This window comes from Bidens hawaiensis, unplaced genomic scaffold (genome assembly GCF_021521415.1).
Source record: "Bidens hawaiensis isolate Kalapana, Puna unplaced genomic scaffold, B.hawaiensis_p1.1 tig00033193_1, whole genome shotgun sequence".
Classification (NCBI taxonomy): Eukaryota; Viridiplantae; Streptophyta; class Magnoliopsida; order Asterales; family Asteraceae; genus Bidens; species Bidens hawaiensis.
In genome coordinates, this window is record NW_027495686.1 from 1 (window position 1) to 12,550 (window position 12,550).

The window sequence follows — 12,550 nt, forward strand, 5'->3', positions numbered from 1 at the left end:
GGATCTGACTTCCTCTCACTGTAGGTGGAGGAGAAAGAGATCTCCGGGGAGATTCCTCATAATTCAGAGTACGAATGTGAAACCTTTCGTTACGTTTTCTGCGTTCATACTCAGCCACCAAACTTTGTTGTTGCGCGTGGAGCCATTCTTCAGGAGTTAACGTTCCTCTAAATCTAGAGTTACGTTGTTGAGATCTCATCCTATCAGAGTCGCCCGAGTTGTTTTCCGGATCAAATATCGACCGGTTTCGGCGGTCTCTTCTGCAATTTGTTTGGGGTTACCCAAATTGGAACCTTCCGGTGCCGAGGCACGTCCCATGTCTGTGGGAGTGAGGCCGGTCGGTGCTGTAATATTTTCTAGAGTAAATTCCCCAGTGTTACATTGGTGATTCGTGACCCCGGTGCTGTGACACGTTCAAGAGTACGGCCACTTTGAGACGTAATTCGTGCAAAAACACTGAGACCCGGAGGTGCTTCTGTGTTAGTTACACGTGAATCTGGTGCAGGGGTTCCCGTCGGCCCTTCAGGAAGGTTACTCATATCAAACGAACCGAAAAACCAACGAAAATTATTGTTGTTCTAACACCAAAAACAGATGGCGCCAATGAAGAAACACGGATCCGATCCACGGGTATGGGTCCTGGATCCAATGAGTCTACGGGGTAAAGTACGATAATTACAACTAAGATATGAGTAAAGCTTCCCAAAGTCCAATGAACGGAGCCTGCAAAACAGACACCGGGTATGGGTCCTGGATCCAATGAGTCTACGGGGTAAAGTACGATAATTACAACTAAGATATGAGTAAAGCTTCCCAAAGTCCAATGACCGGAATCTGCAAAACAGACACCGTGAGTCTCGTTACAGGAAGGACAAGAGGGGGGGTCTTCCTATAACCACCCTCCGGCGTGAGAATCAGTAACCTTCGTAAATGAAGAAAGTACTAAAGTAAGCAGACTAAGTGTAGTCAGAATGCAAGTGAGTGAATGAATACTTCATACCGTTTGACAAGGTATTTATAGCCGAAGGATGTAGGAAGATGATTGGCCAGCTGTCCTCTTCCAGAAGATCTTTGATAACTTCCTGAACGCGTGTCCTCTTGTGATAGGTTGAGCTATACGTCCCATGTGCATGGGCATAACAACCTGGACACGCGTCGCCCGATGATAGGATGGATTGCACCCTGGCCATGTGCACGGTTATAACAAACTAGCCATGTGTCCTTTATTTATTGGTTGTTCAGTCACGTATTCTCCAAGTAAGAATCATGAACCTTCTTCTAGAGAGTATTTGAGTTATGACAGCTGTCCCGCTGGCCTTGTCTTCCGGACGTTTAGGTGGATAGATATCCTATCCTGCGGATGACTTTTGAGGAAGCCGGGATGCTTCCGCATGTGTTATGAGGACGTTCCTCCTTATTCGTGATATGCGGGTGATCCATGTGTCCCGCGGGTGGTTTATAAGAGGATTCTCTGTAACCCGCGGGTGATACTTAAGGGTATTTGGGTCTTTTTGTTACCCTACCTCTACATGTTTCTTTTGTAATTCTTATGTAATTTGTAGTTATATTATTGATTGCATTTTGCTTAATGTTTAAATATTATGATTTTTATTAATTCCCCGTGTATTAGGACTCAAACTAGTTAACTATATAGAATGGTAATTTTTGTTTCTACTGCATCAAAAACACACACAGTTATAGTATTAAACGAACTACATTGATGTTACTAAACCTTAGAACAAAACTAATATGGCAGTGTTAAAAATATTAATTCATTGGCAAACATATTCTGGTAAAATATCTAAAAGTGTTGAAATACGTGTATAATCTTCAAATATATATCAAATAGGTTTGTGTCTAATTGTGAAAAAATAAAAATAAGAAAGGTTTTCGTGTCTAATAGTGTTTTTTGTTATGTTCATTTTCCATGTTAGGCTAATTGTATGGGCTGCTAATGAGCTGGGCTTTGGAGTGTAGTTGAATGCTGATGTGTGGTCGAGTTTGGTGTAGTCAAAAGGGTTATGAGAAACAGTTGCTTACATTACACTTCGGCGTCTAAGCCGTTGTAGCTCGAACCCGTTTGTCGTTCGCTCGAAAATTGCTAGGTAAATGCTCGCTCGTTTTTTTGATCGATTGTAAGCGAGCCTCTCTGCTCAGTTCAGTTTGCAAACGAGCCAATCAACGAGCAAAGATCTGCTCGGTTCGGCTCGAATATTTAAATTTATTATATATATAATTATATATGAAAAATATATAAATATATAAAAACACATATATATATATATAAGCTTACAATTTTTTTAACTCCTTCAAATTTTTCTTATTCCGTCAATTTTATAGTTTTATTTGTTCCCTTCAAGTTTTTAGAAAATTAGAAGTTTGTTTATATGATCATTTTATCTCACTTCAAACTTACTATTAATAAATATTTACAATCTATTACACGTTTGTCTAAAAAATACTAATTTATTTAATTAAAAATATATAATTTACAACCTATAAACTTGTTTCTTATTGAACATTTTAAAGTGAAAAAGAAATAAATAATGCTCGAAATCGCTCGATGTTCGATCGAAAAATGCTCGATTCAATTTTGACTCGTTTCGGTTTTTGTTCGGTTCGAATTGCAGCCGTTCGGTTCGGTTCGGTTGTAAACGAGCCAAACAACGACTAAGCCTTCGCTCAGTTCGGCTCGGCTCGTGAACAACCCTACTTATCAAATTTCTTCTTTTCACTCTCTTTGTTTTGTTCATCATTGTGATGTACTGTATGTCTATATTTTAAATCTTTAAGAAGGTTCTTATTGATTGTTTTGTAACTTTACATTTGGAGATTTGGTTCTATAATAGTTTCTTGACATATAACATGGAGTATGAAACTGTATAATGGTTTCATGAATCTGTTATAGTTTCTTAACAAGTTCATGTTAGTGTTAACTTTTGTTGCTTGCAAAGTTTAGTTTATTTACTCTATAAATAAATTATTACCAAGTTAGAGTCTAATCATTTAGAGTTATTGCACTTAGAATGTGAGTTATTTTCCTTATTTTAATAAAGCGAGTTTTCTATTAAATTGTGTGTTCATTTATATGTTTAGTGTTGTTGATATCGATTCAAACCTTTTGATCGTGCTTGTAAATAGCCTAGCTCTCATTGATTTACCTATGATCTCAAACTAAAAATGAAAGAAAATCACCACAAGATTGTTTATCGTTAGCCATCGGTGACTGGTGTCTATTTTATAAAATAGACAACAAAATATCCCACACTAACTCCTTCATACACAATTTTAACACTTTTAAGCTCTACCATAAACCGTCAAAAGAATCTTCTCATACATTGTTATATACCGAGTTACCGACACAGTACATAGAGAAAAATTCACTCGATCTACTCGTTTTGTTTGATCCATTTTGTTCCGGTAAAACTATTTGATGAATGATAACCAACCAACACTTGTAATGATAGTAGGATTTAAAATTCTTAGTTGTAAGACCATGTGTAGTGGTGGAGGGGAAAGACGCCCTCCACCACTCTCTTCATTTGCTGGAACCTTTTTTAACCGAAGTCAACCCCATATCAGTGCTTTCTATAAAACACCCAAGCCATCTTTTCTTCCAAAACGCCCCCGGCGGTGTTCTCGACGCTATAAGGGTTTTTGGCTCTCAACAGTGCCCCATTACGTTTGGTAAGATGGTAAGAGTCAGGCAAACAAATAATAATAACAATATAACATACAAATAAAGGTTTCCTTTGTTCCCGGAAACAACATGTTCTCAATAGTCAAAAGATGAAGATGAATGGACGTACTATTAGTTTAATCCCCATGCATGCTTCAATGTCAAGCATTACGCATTTATTGACGATCTAGATCTTGGTGCACTGTATAGTTATTCAACTGCTACCGACCACTGGTAGTTAGTTAATTGCAATAATAATATATTAATTGAACATGCCGACGATATCGATCTCAGAAAGTAGTAATCCATTTCACCGACATCGCAAAATGATTGATCAGACGGTTGACAATCAAAGCGTGTGGACCGTTTTTCGACTTCAATTTTATATATATGCAGTATAAAATTCTACTCCACTTGGTTTACACATTACGACTTTCTGCATTTGGAAATTAACCATGTCTAATTGCTTCTGCTACCACTTCCAGAATTAATTCGAATAAACTTCATTCAGGTGAGTTTAATCTAATCTTCTTATTCCTCATATGTTACTAATTAACCGGATGTATATTATTTTCCACCTATCATACCACCTGTATATATGATATATGGAAAAGGATTTACGGACGCGCATAAAACTAAAATCAAGTTTATTTTAGTTTTATACGAGGAGCTGTTATACAAATCATTTAAGGTGGTCTGCAAAAGTTACTATGTTCGTCGTATAACCTTATAAGACACCAAAAACTTTATTGAAACTGGCTGATGCCTAAAATGTACGATTCTACATCCACCACCCTTTGAAGTGACTAAACACTCACCAATTGTTATTTACAGATATTCAAATCACAATGAGTTTGACAACCAACCAACCCGCCATGTCACCGAACCAACGGTCACCAACAACCACTAGCCTACAACAACCCTCACTAGCAAAAGACCATCTAACCTCCCTCAAAAGAAAACGATTCAGACGAATCAAAAGCGCCCCGATATCTGACTCATTCCCTTCACAACCCAAATCAACCAGCTCACTTCCGCGCCCCAAATCTGTTTTTAACTACCTCCATCCAAGTTACAGAAAAGTAGCCGTCATATTATGCATCTACTTAGGTTCAGGCACACTTTGTTTTTACCTTCTTAGACACCAAATCAATGGCAAAAAAACAAACAGTGTTCTAGACTCGGTTTATTTCACAGTTGTCACAATGACTTCTGTTGGTTATGGAGATCTTTTCCCGGGTAGTAACATTACAATATTACTCGCCTGCTTATTTGTCTTTTTGGGCATGCTTCTTATCGGGCTCGTTCTAAGTAAAGCTGCAGATCTTATGATTGAAAAACAAGAATTGCTTTTTGCGAAAGCGTTTCATATGAATCAAACAGTTGGTACTGCAGAAACACTTAAAAGAATGGAAAATAATAAAGTTAGAAACAAGTGTATTCTGCTAGTGGTTTTGCTGGTGGTTCTTATGGCGGCTGGGACTGTGGTTTTGGTGGCGGTTGAGGATTTGGATTTTGTTCACGCGTTTTATTGTGTCGTGGGGACGATTACGAGTTTGGGTTATATTGATAAGTGTTTTTCAACGAAAGGTGGGAGGGTTTTTTCTCTGTTTTGGATATTGTCGGGTACTATTTATTTAGGGCAGCTGTTGTTTACTTTTGCTGTGTTGCATACTCAACGGAGACAGAGGTCGTTGGTGAAATGGGCTCTTAAAAGAAAGACTACACCTGCTGATCTCGAGGCTGCTGATCTTGATGATGATGGTGTTGTTGTGTAAGTATTAGAAACCATTACATTCTTCAAATACTATTAGTTAATGGTCCGATGTGACATGAACCTGACATAAAAATAAACTAGTTAGCGTGTCTATCTTGATTGTTTATGGGTTGTGTTTGGGTTGTTCTGGTTATAAACCCGTTAGCAACTCATCGTGTTTAAACTTGGGGTTGAAAATATATAAGACTGTAAAGTATAAGTTCATCCTATTAACATGTTTTACCCAATAACGGCCTGTTAACTTGATCAACCTGTTTACAATCTGTTTAGATAAATAGGCAACACATTTTGTGTCCGGCAATGTATACATAACCAGACCTGTCGTCAAACTGGCTGCCTTACTATACACCAGTAGGACCAGAAACACTTAAGAGAATGGAAAATAATAAACTATAGGCTTTTTTGTTTATATTAATCATGATGATCTGGTAGGGCGGCGGAGTTCATCCTTTATAAACTAAAAGAAATGGGAAAGATCAACCAAGAAGACATGACACCGATTATGGAAGAGTTTGAAAGGCTTGACTTTGGCAAAACAGGCACATTGACTGCATCTGGTGTTCTGCTTTCACAATCATCGTGGTACGACCCAAACGCTCTGCTTACGCAAACATCCATCTGATGTTACACATGAAACTACAAAGATAATTCGGTAGTTAACTGTTTTACTAGTTAAAAATAGCTGCTAATACACTAATTTATTTGTTTTATTAGAAATTCTTATATCAATCGGATGGCACGATGAAATAATCATGTTGTAGTAACTTTTGTACCAAAGCTATTTGTTTGTACTTTATTGAATATCATAGTCAAAATTGCGATGAAATAATCGTGTTGTAGTAACTTTTGTAACAAAGCTATTTGTTTGTACTTTGTTGAATATCATCATCAAAATCGTGTTATAGTAACTTTTGTACCAAAGCTATGTGTTTGTACTTTGTAGAATATCATCATCAAACTCAAGGGTGTTAAAATGGGTCATGGGTTTGCATAAACCGAAAATCATGTTAGACGCGTAAACCTAAATACCAAAACAGTTTTCACAACCAGATACCAACTTTTAGATGCATATTAATTCTATTAAATTAAGTAGAATTTTCCAAAACAATGATATGTTATACATGTAGCTGCTAGTATTACCATAATATAAAGGAAAGGAGATGGCATTGGCCATTTATATAATATGTTTTAGAAGCTCAGGAAATCTTTCATTTTCTTATAATTTTACATCAAACACGCAAAATTTTAAACTCAAAACAACAAAAAGGGCGAAAGTTACATTTGGGTATAAATAAAGGTAATATAAAACATCGTTTAAAGAAACTTTTGGTCCAGTAACCAGTTCAAAAACTCATTACGGTCACGCTTCTATAGAGGTCGTCTCTTTTCAAACTCTGACTCGTGACAATGAGGGTCCAGCCAATCCCTAGAATTCTTGGAAGGATTACCATGCAGCTTGCTACCACCAACAAGATCCCTTATATTTTCAATCTTATTTTCTTGACCCGACCCACTAATTTTCTGATCCGCGTCCTTCAGTTTCTGCTTGAATCTTTGTTTTCGTCCATACGAGTTCACGTCTTGTTTTGATTGGGACGGTGGAGCTCCGTGAGGCCCAAGATATATACTTTCCTCCTTTTTAGCCTACACAAACGTAAAAACTTGATAATGGAAACTAGAGGCGGGAAAATGATGGGCCAACTAGGTTTGGTAATGGGTCAAAGTGGGCCGTGGTCGAAATGCGTGATTTAGAAACAGGTTGGGTTAATCAGACCCACAAAACATTTTTCTCTTATTTTTTTGGATTTTACATTTAGTTAATGTGTTAAGTATGATTTGAAATTTTAGATTCATTATGTTACAATAATGATCTAACTTATGAAATAAAGTTACTTAGGGGGTGTTTGTAGGGGTGCACATAAGTTGAGCTGCTAGCATGCTACTCGAGTTCGGATCGATAAAAACTCGAAATGAGCCAAGCTCTTTCGAGCTCGAGCCAAGAATCAAATAAAGCTTGTTTAGTTATCGAGCCCACACTCGAGCCTTGTATGGGAAGCTTGTTTAGGCTCGTTGAGCCTTAAACAAGCCTTGTGTATTTTTAAGTTTACCTCTTTTGGACTTCTATGTACTAACTCAACACTTCACAGCCAAGCTTTGGCTCGTTTAAGGTAATATACGAGCTTGAGTCAAGTTTACGCTCGTTTAAGGTTTTTTCTCAAATATATAAACATAAATTTTTTTATATAAATTAATTAATAAATAATAAACGAGCTGAGCCCAAGCGTGAACAAACAACTCACAAGCCAAGCCCGAGCTTTAGAAAAGGAACTCGAAAAAAGCAGAGCTCGAGCCCTCGTAAATCAAAACGAGCCGAGCTTGGGGTTGGCTTGGCTCGTTTATACCTCAGGTGTTTGGGCTTTGCTTATTACTTCACTAGAAGTTTGCCACTGTTTGTTTTATGACATGAGCTAACTGCCTATTCAAAACAACCAATTTAACTCGCTAATAAATACATAAGCAGTTTGGATAACAAATCCCTGTTCCCAAACACCCTTCAAACAGCATATCATTATATAAATCTTTATTTTTTTAATCTTAAAGAAAAATAAAAAATTTAGCAGTCCCAAACAACCCATCAGAATGTTTTATGCATTTAATTACATACAGGGTGACGTTTGGCCTGTTTACCCGTTTCTCTTTCCACCCTTTGATACAACTTACAACTAACCCATTTGGCCCGTTACAGGCAAAGTAAAACTCTGAATAAACATTAAACGAGTCAAGATTTCGAGCTCTATGTACAATAAAAAAAGATAATTCAACAACTTGTATTAAAAAACTTGGCAACTCACTTCAGTTGTTTGCTTTGAGTCTTCTACTGGTGGATCATTTGCTGTGGTTTGATTCGGATCTTCAATTCCCAGACTCGGGATTACAAAGTCATCATTATCTGACCAAAAACAGTAAGGCAGACAACAATTAGGTTATAAAACTTTCGATCAGTAATAACAACACAAAATATCCCAATTGGTACACAACTATCATCAAATGCTGCTAATCACACTTGGCTAGTGTTCATATACCTAATCAGAGTCTTATAATAATAATAAAAAAAAGTTTGATTCTTGATAACATAAAATGTAACAAATTCAATTAACAAAACAATTGAACATGGATCTTTTTGAACAGTAAGGATTGCAAACAATATTACAAGCTCTAGAACAAAATTACAATACATTAATCGAAAATAAAGCAGAAGCAAACTAAGAAGATGTGGATGATTTACCCCACTCGTCTTCTTCAATAGTTGGGGCGTTTTGCACAGATGGATCCATAAGATCATAGAATTTGAATTGCACAGAGCACAAATTAAGTTGAATGGAATAATATAAAGTGATGGATTTGGGAATTTGTTTCAGGTTCTGGAATTGATCCGATTGCAAATATGGACGACCCACGGTGAAAAGAAAAGAAAGATAAACCCTAGAAAAATCTCCACCTCGGATTTTCTAGTATTTACTGTACAAACGCCTTATAGCAAAGACGTTGACGTTAATATTCTGATTCTTCGGCGTCTGGAACTTTCAGTTTTACCTAGAACCGAACCGCTAAGCGTTTAATACAAATACTGAGAACCGAGAACCGTAAGTGAGGTAACACACGTTAGCAGTTCTGAGGCACCGGTTCGGTTCCGGTTTTGAACCGTTTGTTGCTCACCCCTAGATAGCCCTAAGAAGAATTGATGAAGTAAGCAGCTACAATTATACGAACACGACACATCATCGTAGTATCCCATCAAATATAGTGGTTCACTTCGATCTCAAGCTTGTTTGTTTCTACAAAACAGTCCAATGATATCTACATCATCGAACGCGCATTGGTGGGTCATGTCAACCGAGAAATCAACATCTAGAGATATAAAAGTTACCGAACATAAAAACTTAAATAAAATCAGTGATAGGCAAAATAAAATTCTTAACGATTACATACAAGAGTAAAATCGATGTCTTGTATTTTGTAAGTTCACAAAGTTACAAACAATTGCAAATGTTAACGGTTGAAAACGTTACATTTAATATTTATTCGCTTTAACAGCCCAATCACAACAGGTTAAACTTTTTTTACATTAGCTCTAGAGTATTATCATCAAGGGAGCGTCTCATAGAAATAGTAACCAAGTTTCAAAAGTGTTCTAATTAGATCACTCAATTTTGAAAAGTGTTCCAATCAAGTCACTTAATTTTCATATTTTATTAAATTAAAGGTTTTAACATGTTTTTTTAGCGTTTTTCTTTTTTGTTTCACATAGGAAATCTTTTTTTCTTTTTTTTATGTTAATGTTGAGTGGCGACGTGGATTTTATTTTTTATTTTTGAGTTTTAAAATAATTAACGTTTTTTATTTTTTTTTTTAATATAACAACATATATTGCAAATTCCGTCCCCCATATCTTATCCTTCATTTCTTTCTTGACGCACACGAAAATCGGTGAGACTCGATTTGAAGATTTAGTGATCTAATTTGAGAGAAAATATGCATGAGGGACCTAATTGAAACATTTTTGAAAGTTGGTTACTATTATATGAAATATTCCCTTGATGATAATACTCTAGAGCTAATGTAAAAAGAGTTTAACCTGTTGTGATTGGGCTGTTAAAGCGAATAAATATTAAATGTAACGTTGTTTTCAATCGTTAAGATTTGCAATTGTTTGTACTTTGTGAACTTAAAAAATAAAAGACATCGATTTTACTCTTGTATGGAATCGTTAAAATTTTATTTTACCTATCATTGATTTTATTTAAGATTTTATGTTCGGTAACTTTTATATAACTCTAGATGTTGATTTCTCGGTTGACTTGACCTACCAATGCGCGTTCGATGATGTAGATATCATTGGACTGTTGTGTAGAAACAAACAAGCTTGAGATCGAAGCTAACCACTATATTTGATGGGATACTACGATGATGTGTCGTGTTCGTATCATTAGAGCTGCTAACTTCATCAATTCTTTTTAGGTCTATCTAGGGGTGAGCAACAAACGATTCAAAACCGGAACCGAACCAGTGCCTCAGAACCGCTAACGTGTGTTACCTTACTTACGGTTCTCGATTCTCAGTATTTGTATTAAACGTTTAGCGGTTCAGTTCTGGGTAAAACTGACAGTTCTAGACGTGGATCCAAAGAATCGGAATATTAAAAACTTTTTAAATAAATTTTCAAATCCCCATTCTTTATAAGGTAACTTATTAGCCAGCATTCATTCAATAATTCTTTAATTCGAATCTTCTTTCTTTCCGTTCAACACCTAGCAGCCAAGATAAATTTTGATTCAAGCTTTTAAGGTAATATAATATAAAATGATATGATCTTCCTTTTTATTTATCAGCACTAATGATTTATTTAACTTCAACAATTTGGTTTTAATAATAAATATAATGGATATTCATGTTACAATCTAAAGTAATTTTATCGTGAAAGAAAACAAAGAATTATATAAACTCGTTTTTCAATTTGCAGATTTTGCACAACCCATTTGATAAATAAACGACCAAACCGGTTATGGCACATAACGATTAGCGAGAACCGACTATACTGGTTCTAGAACCGAATCAGTTTACTATAATAGGTTTCAGTTCCGGTTATTTTTCAGTCACTTTCGGTTCCGATTCCGGTTCAGTTCTCGCGGTTCCAAACTGTTGCACAACCTTAGGCTATCAATTGAGGTGTGGTGTAAGACTAAGGGGTATACATTCCTTGACATCATACTCCTCACTCGTCACGACTCATTTTCCCCCCATCATTCAACATCACCCTTCAACATCATTCAACCTAGGGGTATACACAATTACTGTGACATTCGTCAATTTCGGGTCCGATTTGTAATCGTTTATTATGTAAACCGACACGTTTTGTAAACCGAAACCTACGATATAATCAAAATGATGGATTTTATGTTACACTATTGTTTTATACTTGTTGGGTCTTAAAAACATCCTTTTCGGTCTTTAAAATGCCTTAAAAACGCCTAAAACCAATTCCGGGGGCCAAACTACCAACTTTGAAAGTTCAGGATTTTTCCACCAGAGACCTTAGCGTCGCGCTAAGGCCAAGGGCAAAGACCTTAGCGCCGCACTAAGGGGAGTCTGCACCAGCAGCACTTGTTTTGTGGTTTGTGTTATTATCCAATTCGACTTTTACCCATTAAATCTCTTGTTTAACCCTCTTAATCTTATCCTATAAGTACATGATCCTCTCCTACATCCATCCCTGCTCATAATTCATTTCCTCTCTCAAATTCAAGGTTCTTTCAAGGTTATTTTTCATGTTCTTGAAGGTTTGACTTTCAAAAGTCAAAGTAAGTCAAGTCTTTCATTTTAATTAACTTGTTAACTCTTATTAATACTTGAAGCTTGTTATACAACATATATATAATATACACCCCTTGTTACCTTTGGTGGTCATTTCTCCGGTCTCGGTCGATGAAGTGTCGGGTCTCGTAAGGCAAGGCTTCATGAAGGACTTCCGTGGTCCTTGATATATATCTAACTATCTAACCATCGAACTTTATTATTGCTTACTAACCATGCTTAAATTATGTTCATCTTGCTTATTTATTGAATTCCATGTTTATGGGTTTGAAGAGACTAGTCTCGGTTTAACCGTAAATAGCTCTAATCCGTAAACCGAACTTTGTTTACTAGTTTTGTTAAATAATTGTTTAAACATGCTTATTGTTAGATTTAAGTTTCTAAAACCATTTTCATATGTTCTATATGGTTTTGTAGAATCTTACCTCGGTCTTAACCCGAAACCAGATCCGAACCGAAAACCAAACTTTCGTTTAAAAACTTTATTGTTAACTTTTTGGGTTGTAAAACTTAAGTATCATCATTTATAATTTATTATACAAGTTCTTTGATATTCGGGCATGTGGCAACCATCCATGAACTTATTGTGAGATAGAAACCGAACAAACCGAACTAAACCGATTTTCACTCGCTTAAGACACACAAGTGTGTTTCTAGCTATCAAAACTTGTATATTTATTTAAAAATACTTTATAAACTGATTTTAAATATTTTATCAAAGT

The 12,550-nt window shown here is 36.0% G+C and overlaps 2 protein-coding genes across 2 annotated transcripts; one reads left to right on the forward strand and one right to left on the reverse strand.

The window, feature by feature from the left end:
• Window positions 1–4,884: 4,884 nt before the first annotated feature.
• LOC143584598 (two-pore potassium channel 1-like) lies at window positions 4,885–6,241 on the forward strand. Its single transcript, XM_077066618.1, has 2 exons — window positions 4,885–5,453; window positions 5,889–6,241. Exons 1-2 carry the CDS (start codon window positions 4,885–4,887, stop codon window positions 6,076–6,078), a joined length of 759 nt encoding a protein of 252 aa, XP_076922733.1. The 3' UTR covers window positions 6,079–6,241.
• Window positions 6,242–6,678: 437 nt separating this feature from the next.
• On the reverse strand, window positions 6,679–8,955 carry LOC143584599 (uncharacterized). The gene is made up of 3 exons (XM_077066619.1): window positions 8,743–8,955; window positions 8,309–8,406; window positions 6,679–7,100 (listed from the first exon to the last, which is right to left on the reverse strand). Exons 1-3 carry the CDS (start codon window positions 8,789–8,791, stop codon window positions 6,825–6,827), a joined length of 423 nt encoding a protein of 140 aa, XP_076922734.1. The 5' UTR covers window positions 8,792–8,955; the 3' UTR covers window positions 6,679–6,824.
• Window positions 8,956–12,550: the final 3,595 nt, after the last annotated feature.